Source organism: Coregonus clupeaformis, chromosome 35 (genome assembly GCF_020615455.1).
Source record: "Coregonus clupeaformis isolate EN_2021a chromosome 35, ASM2061545v1, whole genome shotgun sequence".
NCBI classification, from domain to species: Eukaryota; Metazoa; Chordata; class Actinopteri; order Salmoniformes; family Salmonidae; genus Coregonus; species Coregonus clupeaformis.
In genome coordinates, this window is record NC_059226.1 from 13562114 (window position 1) to 13579514 (window position 17401).

A 17401-nucleotide genomic window follows, 5' to 3' on the forward strand; every position below is an offset into this window, starting at 1 on the left:
TTTTTACGCGCTTCAGCACTCGGCGGTCCCATTCTGTGAGCTTGTGTGGCTTACCACTTCACGGCTGAGCCGTTGTTGCTCCTAGACGTTTCCACTATACAATAACAGCACTTACAGTTGACCGGGGCAGCCGTGAAGTGGTAAGCCACACAAGCTCACAGAATGGGACCGCCGAGTGCTGAAGCGCGTAAAAATCGACTGTCGAGGTGGCATCCTATGACGGTGCCACGTTGAAAGTCACTGAGCTCTTCAGTAAGGCCATTTAAAAAAAAACATTATTTCACCTTTATTTAACCAGGTAAGCCAGTTGAGAACAAGTTCTCATTTACAACTGCGACCTGGCCAAGATAAAGCAAAGCAGTGCGATAAAAACAACAACACAGAGTTACATATGGGGTAAACAAAACATAAAATCAAAAATACAAATAGAAAATATATATACAGTGTGTGCGAATGTAGTAAGATATGGAGGTAAGGCAATAAATAGGCCATAGTGCAAAATAGATACAATTTCGTATTAACACTGGAATGATAGATGTGCAAAAGATGATGTGCAAATAGAGATACTGGGGTGCAAATTAGCAAAATAAATAACAATATGGGGATGAGGTAGTTGGGTGGAATAATTTCAGATGGGCTGTGTACAGGTGCAGTGATCGGTAAGCTGCTCTGACAACTGATGCTTAAAGTTAGTGAGGGAGATAAGAGTCTCCAGCTTCAGAGATTTTTGCAGTTCGTTCCAGTCTTTGGCAGCAGAGAAGTGGAAGGAATGGCGGCCAAAGGAGGTGTTGGCGTTGGGGATGACCAGTGAGATATACCTGCTGGAGCGCAGACTACGGGTGGGTGTTGCTATGGTGACCAGTGAGCTAAGGTAAGACAGGGATTTGCCTAGCAGTGATTTATAGATGACCTGGAGCCAGTGGGTTTGGCGACGAATATGTAGTGAGGACCAGCCAACAAGAGCGTACAGGTCACAATGGTGGGTAGTATATGGGGCTTTGGTGATAGTTAGTTTTACGAGTGCATGTTTGGTAGCATGAGTGAAGGAGGCTTTGTTGCGAAATAGGAAGCCGATTCTAGATCTAACTTTCTAGACCCGCCGAGAGTAGTGATTCTAGTCGGGTGGGCGGGTGCAAGCAGCGTTCGGTTGAAGAGCATGCATTTAGTTTTACTATTGTTTAAGAGCAGTTGGAGGCTACGGAAGGAGTGTTGTATGGCGTTGAAGCTCGTGTGGAGGTTTGTTAACACAGTGTCCAATGAAGGGCCAGATGTATACAAAATGGTGTTGTCCGTATAGAGGTGGATCCGAGCTTCACCAGCAGCAAGAGCAACATCATTGATATACACAGAGAATAGAGTCGGCCCGAGAATTGAACCCTGTGGCACCCCCATAGAGACGGCCAGAGGTCCAGACAACAGGCCTTCCGATTTGACACATTGAACTCTATCTGAGAAGTAGTTGGTGAACCAGGCGAGGCAGTCATTAGAGAAACCAAGGCTATTTAGTCTGCCAATAAGAATGCGGTGGTTGACAGAGTCGAAAGCCTTGGCCAGGTCGATGAAGACGGCTGCGCAGTACTGTCTTTTATCGATCGCGGTTATAATATCGTTTAGGACCTTGAGCGTGGCTGAGGTGCACCCATGACCAGCTCGGAAACCGAACGGCATAGCGGAAAAGGTACGGTGGGATTCGAAATGGTCGGTGATCTGTTTATTAACTTGGCTTTCAAATACTTTCGAAAGACAGGGCAGGATGGGTATAGGTCTGTAACAGTTTGGATCTAGAGTGTCACCCCCTTTGAAGAGGGGGATGACCGCGGCAGCTTTCCAATCTCTGGGGATCTCAGACGTTATGAAAGAGAGGTTGAACAGGCTAGAAATAGGGGTTGCGACAATTTCGGCGGCTAATTTTAGAGAGAAAGGGTCCAGATTGTCTAGCCCAGCTGATTTGTAGGGGTCCAGATTTTTCATCTTTTTCAGAACATCAGCTGTCTGAATTTGTGTGAAGGAGAAGCGGGGGGGGGCAAGTTGCAGCGGCAAGTTGCAGCGGAGGGTGCAGAGCTGGTGGCCGGGGTAGTGGTAGCCAGGTGGAAAGCATGGCCAGCCGTAGCAAAATGCTTGTTGAAATTCTCGATTATTGTAGATTTATCGGTGGTGACCGTGTCTCCTAGCCTCAGTGCAGTGGGCAGTTGGGAGGAGGTGCTCTTATTTTCCATGGACTTTACAGTGTCCCAAAACTTTTTGGAGTTAGTGCTACAGGATGCAAATTTCTGTTTGAAAAAGCTAGCCTTTGCTTTCCTAACTGATTGTGTATATTGGTTCCTGACTTCCCTGAAAAGTTGCATATCGCGGGGGCTGTTCGATACTAATGCAGTACGCCACAGGATGTTTTTGTGCTGGTCAAGGGCAGTCAAGTCTGAGGAGAACCAGGGGCTATATCTGTTCTTAGTTCTGAATTTTTTGAATGGGGCATGCTTATTTAAGATTGAGAGGAAAGCACTTTTAAAGAACAACCAGGCATCCTCTACTGACTGAATGAGGTCAATATCCATCCAGATTACTCGGGCCAGGTCAATTAGAAAGGCCTGCTTGCTAAAGTGTTTTAGGGAGCGTTTGACAGTGATGAGGGGTGGTTGTTTGACCGCGGACCCATTACGGACGCAGGCAATAAGGCAGTGATCGCTGAGATCCTGGTTGAAGACAGCGGAGGTGTATTTAGAGGGTACATTTGTCAGGATGATATCTATGAGGGTGCCCATGTTTACAGATTTAGGGTTGTACCTGGTAGGTTCATTGATAATTTTTGTGAGATTGAGGGCATCTAGTTTAGATTGTAGGTTGGCCAGGGTGTTAAGCATATCCCAGTTTAGGTCACCAAGCAGTACGAACTCTGAGGATAGATGGGGGGCAATCAGTTTACATATGGTGTCCAGGGCACAGCTCGGGGCTGAGGGGGGTCTGTAGCAAGCGGCAACAGTGAGAGACTTATTTCTGGAAAGGTGGATTTTTAGAAGTAGAAGCTCCAACTGTTTGGGCACAGACCTGGATAGTACGATAGAGCTCTCTACAGTAGATTGCAACCCCACCTCCTTTGGCAGTTCTATCGAGACGGAAAATGTTGTAGTTGGGGATGGACATTTCTGAATTTTTGGTGGCCTTCCTAAACCAGGATTCAGACACTGCTATGACATCAGGGTTGGCAGAGTGTGCTAACGCAGTGAATAACTCAAACTTAGGGAGGAGGCTTCGGATGTTAACGTGCATGAAACCAATGCTTTTACGGTTACAGAAGTCAACAAATGATAACGCCTGGGGAGTAGGAGTGATACTGGGGGCTACAGGGCCTGGGTTAACCTCTACATCACCAGAGGAACGGAGGAGGAGTAGAATAAGGATACGGCTAAAGGCTTTAAGTATTGGTCTTCTAGTGCGTTGGGTACAGAGAAAAAAAGGGGCAGGTTTCCGGGCGTTGTAGAATAGATCCAGGGCATTATGTACAGAAAAGGATATGGAAGGATATGAGTACAGTGGAGGTAAACCTAAGCGTTGGGTAATGATGAAAGATAGCATCACTGGAGGCACCGATTGAGTCGGTCTCCGCGTGTATGGGGGGTGGGACAAAGGAGCTATCTATGGCAGGTTGAGCTGGGCTGGGGGATCTACAGTGAAATAGTACAATAAGAAATAACAGAAACAGCAATAAGCAAGGCATATTGACATGGGAGAGAGGCATAAAGCAATCACAGGTGTTATTCGAGAGAGCTAAGACAACAGCTCGTAATGGCGACAAAGTTTGGGCTGAGGCTAAACATAAACAGGATGCGTTACCGTATAAAGGAACAGTCCAGCAGGCATCAGCTGTATAGCTGAGTTATCATAAGGTCCGGTGAACAGCAATAGGAGAGTTTGGAGGTAGTTCGGGGGCTGTTATAGCACTGGCGAGCAAGAGGCCACGGCTAGTGTGTGCTAGCGGGCCGGGGCTAGCAGATGGATCTTTGTGGTCGACGTCGTAACGGGAAACCTGTTGTAATCGCATCAGACGATTTCGTTGGCTGACCAGCCGTGTTGGATCGGCGGGGCATCGTGTCAACACTAGGAGGTCCCGTCCGGTTGACAGAGGTAGATAGCCGGGAGAAGGGCCTGGCTCGTGGCTAGCTCGAGGCTGATTAGCCAACAACAACGTCCATTTGATTGCAGCTATCTAGCTACGATGATCCGGTGTTAAAGGTCCAGTGAATCAGTGATTCCGGCAGAAAAACCGATATGTTCTGGGTCGATAACGCGCTGTGCAGACAGTGCAGACTGGCCGATAATAGTCCAGGCTAGAGCTGGCTGGTAGGTAGTGCAGGCCACGGACAATGGTGAGAAACTGCTAGCGGTGGTTAATGGCAAGTAGCTAGTTAGCTGGCTACTCCCGTCCGGTAGACAGAGAGGTAGATAGCCGGGATATGGGCCTGGCTCAAAGCTAACTGGTGCTTGCTTCAGGGGCAGTGGTGATTAGCCAAACAGAAACATCCAATTCGGTTGCGGGTAGCTAGTTGCGATCCGGTGTTAATGTCCAGTGATTCAGTTATTCCGGCAGAAAATCCGATGTTCTGGGTGAAAACCGGTAACGGTGGCTAATAGCAAGTAGCTAGTTAGCTGGCTAGCTGGTATCAACTGGAGATTCTAGATAAAAGGTAAGTCAATAATAGAATCCGTTCCACATTGAGTGAGGCGGGTTGCAGGAAAGTATATTTTGTAGAAGGATGAAAAGTGTGAGAGGGAAATATGTACGAAAAATACAAAAAAATATACTTTTGTATATTTAGTGTATGTTACCTCATAACCCTACTGAGTGATTGAATTTATGCTAATCTCATGATTTACCATTTTAGTGGCTTTGTGGTTAGAATGTCCGCCCTAAAATTGGAAGGTTGGGGGTTCGATCCCTTGTCAGATCATACCAAAGACTCCAAGAAATGGGACCTGATGCCCATGCTCGGCACTCAGCATTAGGGGGTGTACTTGTACATCAAGTTGCCTCACGCTAAAGAAACAGGAGGCTCCTGCCCTGTGGGCCATTCTGGCTTGGACAAAGCATAATTGTCACGATCGTCGGTAAGAGATGAGGACCAAGGCGCAGCGTTGCAGACGAACATACTCTTTATTTATGATACACGATCAAAACGATAACGTGACAGTTCACGGTCTAACACAAACCAACTAGAAACAAGAACCCACAAACACAAAGGGGAAAAACAGACAGTTTAAATATGGCTCCCAATCAGAGACAACCAGCCACAGCTGACACTCGTTGCCTCTGATTGGGAGTCACTCAGGCCAACATAGAAATAAACAAACTAGAACTCCCAACATAGAAATAGAATACATAGATCTACACACCCTGGCTCAACATAACAGTGTCCCCAGAGCCAGGGCGTGACAATAATTCTCCAAGGTTTACTTACTTACCTAATCTCATGATGTTATAAGATGCTATAAGTTATGAAACTAATATGACACTCAAGCATTAATTGACACTAAATGAATAAAAATATGAACATAGTTCATTTCAATCTCTTGCTCGTTGCCTGGTTGCTTTGTAAGTTGCTAGTGAAGTGTCTTTCATATACACAAAGAAAGAGCTTTGATGTAGCAGAGGTGAGGTATGAGGCTGTCATATTTATTCATTTCACAGCAGAACGTCTGTCTGGCATTCTATGGAACGATGGTAGAGGAGTCAGTGTTCTAGCAGTGCTGCCAGGCCTCACGACATTGGCTCAGTCAGACGGAATGTTCTCACCTGTACTGATATCTCTTCGCCACTGATTAACTACACCATAGGCAAAATAACCAATTAGCAATTACTTTATGTAGCCGCACCAGTATTCACCACATCCTCTTGATTATTATCACTTTATTGCGATACTCATTGTCCCCTCCTCCACCTCTTCCATTCTCTCTTCCTATTGGTCAGTTCCTGCGTCTGTCGTGCGACACCCCCCCTCAGATCGTGTACACCCTGATGACAGCCCACTGGGGGTTACCTTCCCCCAACCTGGTGGTTTCTGTGGTGGGGGGTGAGGGGCGGGAGAAAGTCAAGACCTGGGTCAGGGAGGTGCTGAGACAGGGGCTGGTCAGGGCAGCACAGAGCACAGGTGAGACACACACAGACACGTTACCCTGCACCTTAGAGACCGCTGCCATGTGAACATAGAGTCATTGAACACTGGTCAATGTTTACATACTGTTTTACCCACTTTATATGTATATACTATATTCTAGTCATGACTTATCCTATACACAGATATTGACAAATGTTCCACATAAATATTCTGCGGTTGGTGTTTTCTGTAATGATTTAAGTGACCATTGTGCTGTTGTTGCTATTAGAAATACTAAGGTACCTAAGACAAACCCACGCTTTATTCGTAAGAGAAATTTTAAGAGTTTTAATGAGCAGGCTTTCTTTCATGATTTGTTTTATTTTGACTGGAGCAAGATTGAGCTTATTCCTGATGTGGAAACTGCCTTGAAGTTCTTTCATGATGTTTTTTTTCCAAATAGTAAACAAACATGCCCCATTCCACAGGTTCAGAGTTAAAGGGCGGGATAATCCATGGTTTTCTTCTGAGCTGTACTGTATTATTCACAAACGTAATCTAGCCTTGGCTAAAGCAAGGAAGTCATGTTCTGATGCTGATTGGCTTCTTTTTAGGCAGCTACGAAACAAGTGTTCTTCTCTTCTCAGGAAGACCAAGTCTGAATATTTTATGTCTGTTACCACTGATAACCTGTATGACCCTAGAACGTTTTGGAAGGCTATTAAGTCTATGTCTGGTAATAGTAATGTTAATGAAATACCGTCATGTGTATTGAAGGACTCTGTTGCCGTATATGACAAAACTGAAATGCTGAATTGTTTCAATGAGCACTTTGTATCATCTGGTAGGCTGTTTGATTCAGTATCCTCTGTCTCTGTACAACCTTGTGTGGATGAACCAATGAGAGCTGGTCAAACTTTTAGCTTTTCGCCATTCTCAGTGCAGGAGGTACATAAAGCCCTGAAATCCTTAGATCAGAGAAAGCCTGCAGGTCCTGATCTTATTGATCCCTGCTTTTTACAACTGGCAGCTGATTTCATAGCTGAACCACTTACATATCTGTTCAGTCTAACCCTGGAATGTAATGAAATTCCAAGGATCTGGAAATCAGCATTTGTCCTACCACTTTTAAAAGGGGGAGATCCAACTCTTTTAAATAATGATAGGCCAATCTCAAAGCTGTCATGCCTGGCAAAAATACTTGAAACCCTTGTTAGTGAACAGCTAAAATAGTTTTTATATACTAACTCTATTTTATCAATGTACCAATCGGGCTTCAGGAAGAAGCATAGCACAATTACAGCAGCCATGAAGGTTTTAAATGATATCACTGAAGCCCTTGACAAAAAACAGCACTGTCTCACTTTTTATTGATCTCTCTAAGGCTTTTGATACAGTTGATCATGCTATACTGAGGCAGAGATTGTCGAGTGTAGGTCTTTCGGAGCATGCAGTTGCATGGTTTGCTAACTATCTGTCTGATAGAACTCAGTGCACTCAATTTGATGGGCTCATGTCTGTTAAATTGTCTGTCTGTAATGGTGTGCCCCAGGGCTCTGTACTTGGTCCCCTCTTATTCACTATTTATATAAATAATTAAGACAAAAATGTGCAAAATGCGCAACTTCACTTTTATGCTGATGATACTGTTATTTATTGTTGTGCCTCGTCTCTCACTAAAGCTTTCCAGAACTTGCAAGCTACTTTTTATACTGTTCATCATACCTTGTGTCAATTGAAGCTTATCCTCAATGCTGACAAAACTAAACTAATAGTGTTTTCTAAAGCAAGAAACAGACCACTGAACCTTTCACCTATTACTACCTGTCAGGGCAATGAGATTGAGGTTGTAACCTCATATAAATATCTTGGAATTTTAATTGATGACAGCCTCTCTTTTAAATTGCATATTCAACAACTTACAAAAAAATTGAAGCTGAAGTTGGGATTTTATTTTAGGAATAAGGCCTGTTTTTCTTTTGAAGCCAGAAGGAGGCTAGTATCAGCTACATTTATGCCTATACTAGACTATGGAGATATTTTATATATGAATGCTTCCGCTCAGTGTTTGAGATCAATTGACACCCTTTATCATGGAGCATTGAGATGTATTTTAAACTGCAAAACCCTTACGCACCATTGCACTTTATATACCAGGGTTGGCTGGTCTTCTCTAGTCACTCGTAGGCTCTGCCACTGGTATACTTTTATTTACAAAGCCATTTTGGATTTACTACCATTTTATCTAGCCATTTTTATTCTTCAGAAATTTGGTGGGTACTCCCTTGGTTCGCAGGGCTTTATCCTGCTAACTGTTCCAAATGTCCTAACTGAATTTGGTAAAAGGGCTTTTATGTACTCTGCGCCATCGGCTTGGAACGCCTTACAATATACTTTTAAACTGGAAGAACTTGGTGTTTTTAAATCATTGATGAAGGATTTTGAGGCTGATTCCTTCACCTGTCAATGTTTCTAAATTCCTGTTTTATGATTTTGTTATGCTCCTGTGATTTCTATGGATGTTTACTAGATTACTTGTAGTTGTAACAAGTACTGAGGATACGAAGAGGCAGGACGCAGACGCAGGAATCAACAAGGTCAAGGTTTACTTAACACTGAGAAAGAGAATAACAAAGAGCAAGTACACGACATGACACTAACAATCACACACAACACAACACTGAACAGTCCAGGGCTATATAGGGGTGGTGATGAGCTGATGAGGTGCAGGTGCGCTGGAGGTGATTAGGGTGCGTTGAGTTTCCATTCCGGTGTTGCCGAGGTGGTGCGCTCAGACCGGTGTCTCAGTAGACCGGCGAATCAGAGCGCCGGAGGGGAGCAACGGGAGGAGACGGGTCAGTTGTTTTTCATGATGTCTGTCTGTAATTGTGTAATGACTTGATACTGCCTATCTTGGCCAGGACGCTCTTGAAAAATAGATTTCAAATCTCAATGAGCCTTTCCTGGTTAAATAAAATAATAAAAAACACAGTTCATTATCATAGCAGCCACATAAAATCAGCATGATCACTTTGCTCGTTGTATATATAATTAATTCTCGCAACTATCTACGCGCGCTCCTCCTCTCACCTTTTCCCTTCGCTTGTGGACTTCAGTGCACAACACATCAGATGTCTGTGACCAGGCGAAAACACCTTTCCAAGCCAAACCTTCATATCATGACCGCTAACGCTACACACAGCCTACATCGTTGTCAAGAACTAACGCGTTAGTAAACCCGCTATAATCATGCAGTACAGTGTACATTCAGAAAGCAGTGTAGCAGTTACACCGGCGGCCCCCGTGGCAATAAATGTATAAAACCAAAAGCTTACCTTGACTTGGAAGAGTTCTAGTGTTGGATAGCCAGCTAGCTAACATAGCCTCCCTTTCTGTTTGAGCCGGGTGTTTGAGTAGGCTAAACTAGCTAGCTACAACCAAATCTCTCTCTCTCTCTCTCTCTCTTGCTTCTCCTTAATTTTGGAATAAATTAATTTGTTCAAAACTATTGCCTTTCTCTCTCTTCGAGTCAACTACTCACCACATTTTATGCACTGCAGTGCTAGCTAGCTGTAGCTTATGCTTTCAGTACTAGATTCATTCTCTGATCTTTTGATTGGGTGGACAACATGTCAGTTCATGCTGCAAGAGATCTGATAGGTTGGAGGACATCCTCCAGAAGTTGTCATAATTACTGTGTAAGTCTATGGAAGGGGGTGAGAACCATGAGCCTCCTAGGTTTTTTATTAAAGTCAATGTACTCAGAGGAGGACAGAAGCTAGCTGTCCTCCGGCTACACCATGGTGCAACCCTACAGAGTGCTGCTGACGCTACTGTAGACTTTAATTGCAAAACAGTGTGTTTGTGAGAGTGTGATTTGAAGGAGTCAGGCGCAGGAGGGTAAATCACAGAATACAGAGTTTATTCCGTCGTACACAGTTACGCTGGATAGCGTCAACAGTCCAGTGCGCAAAACAGGCGCACTGGAACAAATACAGGCACACGGGGAATATATACCAAAACAAAACAACGTACAGGTCGCTCCACCAAGCTACACTCATCTCACATGAAACAATCACCCACAAGGACAAGGGGGCAGAGGGAACACTTATACATGTACTAATGAGGGGAATATGAACCAGGTGTGTGTAATTGACAAGATAAGACAAATGGAATGATGAGATATGGAGCAGCAGTGGCTAGAAGGCCGGTGACGACGAACAAGGAGGGGAGGCAGCTTCGGAGGAAGTCTTGACAGTGTTTTAATCAATTATTTGGTGAAGTGAATACATTTAGTATAGTTTTATCCAAATAGGATAACTTTTTTAATGTTTCACTATGTAAAATAAAAATGGAATTCACTGAGGAGGATGGTCCTCCCCTTCCTCCTCTGATATATGTACACTACCGGTCAAACGTTTCAGAACACCTACTCATTCAAGGTTTTTTCTTAATTTTTACTATTTTCTATATTGTAGAATAATTGTGAAGACATCAAAACTATGAAATATCACATGGAATCATGTAGTAAGCAAAAAAGTGTTAAACAAATCAAAATATATTTTATATTTGAGATTCTTCAAATAGCCACCCTTTGCCTTGATGACAGCTTTGCACACTCTTGGCATTCTCTCAACCAGCTTCACCTGGAATGCTTTTCCAACAGTCTTGAAGGAGTTCCCACATATGCTGAGCACTTATTGGCTGCATTTCTTTCACTCTGCAGTCAGACTCATCCCAAACCAACTCAATTTGGTTGAGGTCGGGGGATTGTGGAGGCCAGGTCATCTGATGCAGCACTCCATCACACAACCTTCTTAGTAAAATAGCTCTTACACAGCCTGGAGGTGTGTTGGGTCATTGTCCTGTTGAAAAACAAATTATAGTCCAACTAAGCCCAGACCAGATGGGATGGCATATCGCTGCAGAATGCTGTGGTAGCCATGCTGGTTGAGTGTGCCTTGAATTCTAAATAAATCACAGACAGTGTCACCAGCAAAGCACCCCCACACCATAACACCTCCTCCTCCATGCTTTGCGGTGGGAACCACACATGCAGAGATCATCTGTTCACGCACACTGCGTCTCACAAAGACACAGTGGTTGGAACCAAAAATCTCCAATTTGGACTCCAGATCAAAGGACACATTTCCACCGGTGTAATGTCCATTGCTCGTGTTTCTTGGCCCAAGCAAGTCTTTTCTGATTTTTGGTGTCCTTTAGTAGTGGTTTCTTTGTAGCAATTCGACCATGAAGGTCTGATTTACACAGTCTCCTCTGAACAGTTGATGTTGAGATGTGTCTGTTACTTACTTGGGCTGCAATTTCTGAGACTGGTAACTCTAATGAACTTATCCTCCGCAGCAGAGGTAACTCTGGGTCTTCCATTCCTGTGGCGGTCCTCATGAGAGCCAGTTTCATCATAGAGCTTGAAGGTTTTTGCGACTGCACTTGAAGAAACTTTCAAAGTTCTTGAAATGTTCCATATTGTCTGACCTTCATGTCTTAAAGTAACGATGGACTGTCGTTTATCTTTGCTTATTTGAGCTGTTCTTGTCATAATATGGACGTGGTCTTTTACCAAATAGGGCTATCTTCTGTATACCCCCCTACCTTGTCACAACACAACTGATTGGCTCAAACGCATTAAGAAGGAAATAAATTCCACAAATTAACTTTTAAGAAGGCACACCTGTTAATTGAAATGCATTCCAGGTGACTACCTCATGAAGCTGGTTGAGAGAATGCCAAGAGTGTGCAAAGCTGTCATCAAGGCAAAGGGTGGCTATTTGAAGAATCTCAAATATAAAATATATTTTGATTTGTTTAACACTTTATGTGGTTACTACATGATTCCAAATGTGTTATTTCATAGTTTTGAAGTTTTCACTATTATTCTACAATGTAAAAAATTGTAAAAAGAAAGAAAATCCCTTGAATGAGTAGGTGTTCTAAAACATTTGACCGGTAGTGTATATATATATATATATATATATATATATATATATATTCCGGACTCTGACATTGCTCGTTTTGATATTTCTAAATGACTTTGATTTGATTTGATTTGATTTGACACACATACACCCAGGTTTCCTGGGTTTGAGGTTGGTCAGGGCGAAACAGAGCACAGGTGAGAACAACGCTATTTGTTTAATATATAATTAATTCATACATGTGATCCCCTTAAGATGAACCATCTCTGTAACATACAGGAAATATGCATCATGACGCAGTTATAATGCGTTATACGCTTTATCATAAGTATCTATGAACCCCTTATGCTATCTTGAGTTTTTTTCAACACTATGGACAGAACTGATGATTTTCTGGCAGAAATACTGTACCTAGCCCCAAGATCCACTGAGGACAAACAGCATGGTTGTTTTATAGATAGGTATTGACGATATCAACTGTCTCCAATGATCCTATGACGTCACTACATTAGCTTTTTACTTTCATAACGTATTGTGGGGACTGAGCGGATCAGGTGGGATTAAAAGTATGTCCGTTCTACCAATTAGAGTTGCTACTGTAGCTTACCCTCCTCGTCTTCCTCCTCTTCCTTCTCCTCCTCTTCCTCCTCCTCTGGCTGTATGGGTTAAAAGTTTACAGGACACATGACCATCTAGGCCAGACAGTTGTTGATTAAAGCAAGGCAGGGCAATAAGCAGGTTGTCCATAGAGCATAAAGTTAGCAGATACAGCAATGGTAAGAGGCCAACCAGAAGGTCAGATGAGTGCTCGTACAGAGAAGGAACAGGATACATCTTTCACTGCCAGTCACATATTTTCACAGTGCCCTTGACTCATAACCAACAAGCTTCTGTTCCTTATCTGTCTATTGTCCATTGTCTATGATCCTGGTTGCTCAGTTGGTAAGAATGTGGTACTTGCTATTCCAAGGTTGTGGGTTCAATTCCCGCAGGGGTCACATTTATGCACTCACTGTACTGCAAGTCGCTTTGAATAAAGGCATCTGCTAAGTGGCATATTATTATTGTACCATAAACATTTCTCTCATGCTCTCTCTCAATCTCTCAATCCCTCACTTCCCCCTCCCCCCATATCTCTCCCTCCCTCTTTTATTTATCTCCCTCCCTCCCTCTCTCTCCCTTCTCCTCTCCCTTCCCCCTCTCTCCCAGGGGCGTGGATAGTGACAGGGGGGCTGAGGGAGGGGGTTAGTCATTGTGTTGGGGAGGCAGTGAGGGATCATGCAGCGGCGGCCTCCTCCCTGTCCCAGAAGAAAGTCATCGCTGTGGGCGTGGCCCCTTGGGGGTTGGTGCACAACAGACAGCGCCTCATCAACGCACGGGTACATGCACACGCACACACACTGTTCAATGTATACAGAATTAAACATGCACGTGACACAGACACACACACACACACAGGAATGCATAGGAACACACTACTGTACACTGGCACTGTATACAATTATAGAATTTCATTCACTTTCATCTCTCCCCTCTTTGCTCCTCACTCACTTTCCTAATTTATTTCTGTCCCCGTCCTTCTCTCTTTTTATCCCTACTGTCTTTCACTCTATTTCTTTCTCTCAGTTCAATAAGATGTAATTTTACGTAGAGAAAGCCAAAACCACAGGAAATCAAATGAATAACAATAAGGACATTTTATTACACAAGGGATCGGAATCACAATGTATTCTCTCTCTCTCTCTCTCTCTCTCTCTCTCTCTTTCTCTCACTATGTTTCTCTCTCTTTTTCTCTCCCTCTCTCTCTACCCTCCTTTCTCTACCCTGATCTCACTCTCCCCTCTCCCTTTTCTCTCCTCCTCTGATCCCATTCTCTATCCCTGATCTCTCTCTCCCACCCCCCTCACTCTCACACACTCTCTACCCCCCTATCTCTCTTTCTCTACCTCCCTCCTCCTCAGAGTAGTTTTCCAGCGCGGTATTATGTCCAGAACACGTCCCATGATTCGTGCTCCCTGGATAGTAACTACCAGGCCTTCCTGCTGGTGGATGATGGGAGTGTAGGCCGGCGGGGAGGGGAAATGGCCTTCTGGGCCAAGATGGAGGACTACATCTCCCACCAACGCACAGGCATCTGGGGTGAGACACAGCCCAGCTAGCACATAACGTTCTGAGAACCATCTGTTTCTTAGAGCTTGGTGAGAGCGTGGTTGTTCTATGGTTATTTTGCATTCAACCTTCCCACAACTTTCTGGGAATGGTGCAGGATAGTTGCTTGGCTTTGGAACATTCTCAGAACATTTAAGGAACTTGACAAAAAAACCTTTATTTTCTTGGTATTTCATTACTTCAACAGAACGTGTCCTAAAAGCTCAAACATGGTTACATTTAATTTCAATTCTAGGAACGTTCCCCAACTGGTTTGACATTGTGAATGTTCTCGAATAGTTCAGGGAATGTTAGGAAACAATGTTCTTCTGTGGGAATTTTAGTACTTCAGCATAAAGGTTCCTACAGGTTTCCTCATGGTTTTGATTAAAGACATGTTCTCAAATTGTTCCGATAAAGTTCAGAAAAAACGTTTTTCTGTGGGAATTTCAGTACTTCCACAGAACATTCCACACAAGTGCCTATGTGGTTCTATTTAATGTCATATTTTTATTATATTCTGGGAACGTTCCGTTATGAGCATCAACAATACTATCTTATATCCTCTATCTTGTTAAATGTGTTCAGGTGTGTTGGCCACGCCCACTAATTAGCCACACCTGATCTTAATGAGTGTTTGTTTCCTTTGAAATGGGGTCTGTTTGAATAGACTACAATTAACAGCTTTGTATGCGTAAAAAAACATAGCATGCTAGCTCCATCCTAGTGGCGCCGTGGTCTAATTCCATGGCTAGAGAACAGAAGCTCATAGGTTTGAATTTCACTGATGCTCTGTCACAATAAAAAAAAGGTGTTTGCATGATTAATGCCTAAGGAAATTCATTTCCATGTTTCTTATCTGTGCTTGGAGTTCAAAAAAAGTTAATCCAAAAAAAGTTAGCAGTCTTATTGAAACATTCAGTTATAATTTTAAGGAAGTTGTAAAAAAACCTCCAAATAACCTATAATTTCCATTCTCAGAGCGTTAATAAAAGCTCCCAAGATAACATTCTCAGAACCTCCCTACAACCTAAAAATAAACATTCCCAGAACAGGCAAAATGTTCACTTCTGTTCTCGAAATGTTTAAAAAACGTTTTGGCGGTCAGAAATGTAGGGCTTCATTCCCTCAACCAATGTGGAACCAAAAACATACGTTCCCACAACTTCCAAGGAACCAAATGTGATAGCTGTGTGTGCAATAATAAATCACTCTGTGTGCAACAATAGTGTTTAACATGAATGACTACATCATCTCTGTACCCCACACATACAATTATCTGTAAGGTCCCTGTCGAGCAGTGAATTTCAAACACAAATTCAACCACAAAGACCAGGGTGGTTTTCCAATGCCTCACAAAGAAGGGCACCTATTGGTAGATGGGTAAAAAAAAAAAGCAGACACTGAATATCCCTTTGAACATAGTGAAGTTATTAATTACACTTTGGATGGTGTATCAATACACCCAGTCACTACAAAGATACAGGTGTCCTTCCTAACTTAAATTGCTGGAGAGGAAGGAAACCGCTCAGGGATTTCACCATGAGGCGACTTTAAAAGAGTTACAGAGTTTATTAATGACTGTGATAGGAGAAAACAGGATGGATCAACAACATTGTAGTTACTCCACAATACTAACCTAATTGACAGAGTGAAAAGAAGGAAGCCTGTACAGAATACAAATATTCCAAAATATGCATCCTGTTTGCAACAAGGCACTAAAGTAATACTGCAAAAAATATGGCAAAGCAATTAACTTTTTGTCCTGAATACACAAAGTGTATGTTTGGGGAGAATCCAACACAACACATTACTGAGTACAACTCTTCACATTTTCAGACACTGGGAGATGAATTCAGCTTTCAGCAGGACAATAACCTAAAACACAAGGACAAATCTACACTGGAGTTGCTTACCAAGAAGACAGTGAATGTTCCTGAGGGGCTGAGTTACAGTTTTGACTTAAATCTACCTGAAAATGGTTGTCTAGCAATGATCAACAACCAATTTGACAGAGCTTGAAGAATTTTGAAAAGAATAATGGTAAAATGTTGCACAATTCAGGTGTGGAAAGCTCTTAGAGACTTACCCAGAAAGACTCACAGCTGTAATCGCTGCCAAAAGTGCTTCTACAAAGTATTGACTCAGGGGTGTGAATACTTATGTAAATAAGATATGCCAAGTGTGCTTGATAAATAGTGAAAATCAGCACAAAAGCAATAATGGCATTATAATCAATAATGAATATGACAGCAGTCAAAAATAGTCAATTATCAGTTGGAGCATGTCCATGTCACATAAACAACGAAAGCTGGTGAGTGGTTGCGGATTTTGTTTTTTGCTTTAGATGTAAGGCCTGCCTACAGTGATTACATTTTGTGCTGATAATCGGTCAGTAGCATTGTCACCAGCTTGTTCTATCCAAACGGTGTTGTCCCTTCCTTTCATTTGGTCGTTGTGCGACCACCTGCTCAGTGCGCACCATTCTGTCTTTTTTGCGGTAAGGCCTTGGAGCTGTAGGTTCAAGCTGAGGCTCAGAATCATAAGAATAATCATCAGAGATGTCATCATGATTAATTTCTTCCCCACCATCTGAGTCGTTTTGATTCAGATTTTGTAGCAACGCTAACGCAGCATGTGCATCCGTTCATCTTGGTCTTCTTGCCATTGCAAATTACGCACGTTCTCACTGTGTACTCAAAGTAGGCCAGAGTAGACTATAAAACTGCTTGTATTCGGTGGATTTATAGAGGGTAGACTACTTATCATTTTGAGATTATAATTATAATAGATCAATACAATAGAATGGCCCTCCCCATTCTTCAATCACAATTGGTGATTACATAATTATGACATGCCATACTCTTTTTGTCCAGACAGCATCCGATACATGGGCTACACTTACTGAGACAGAAGGGCGCTGTTTCGCTCTCAGATGCTTTGTCTGAGATTGATGCATCTTTCTGTTGGCGCGCATCTCAGTCAAATTAATTATCAATATTTAAATATTTAATTTTGATGGGCAAGGAGGCCCGCCCATAACGCCAGCCCTGCTTTTCTAGCGTTTGGTAAATACGACTAGATGAATGTATTTCAATGAGTAGATCCACAATAATGTGATAGCTAGATCACGCGATAAAGCACCTATCCAATTCTCACGTATTTACAATTATAAAACTTGATTTCATTTTCGTAACGTTTGAGTTTCCAGACCTACATGTCCTAATGTCC

At 42.8% G+C, this 17401-nt stretch overlaps 1 protein-coding gene across 2 annotated transcripts in view; it reads left to right on the top strand.

Annotated features, from left to right (window-relative positions):
* LOC121550302 (transient receptor potential cation channel subfamily M member 4) overlaps positions 1-17401 on the top strand; it is a 78449-nt gene that overhangs the window by 12343 nt on the left and 48705 nt on the right. The window contains exons 4-6 of one of the 2 annotated variants that reach the window (XM_045210851.1): positions 5960-6140; positions 13232-13401; positions 13984-14161. In XM_045210851.1, coding sequence (XP_045066786.1) covers positions 5960-6140; positions 13232-13401; positions 13984-14161 — 529 coding nt within the window. Of the gene's footprint in view, positions 1-5959; positions 6141-13214; positions 13402-13983; positions 14162-17401 lie in introns of those variants that run through there. The other variant, XM_041862513.2, reaches the window with a different exon arrangement.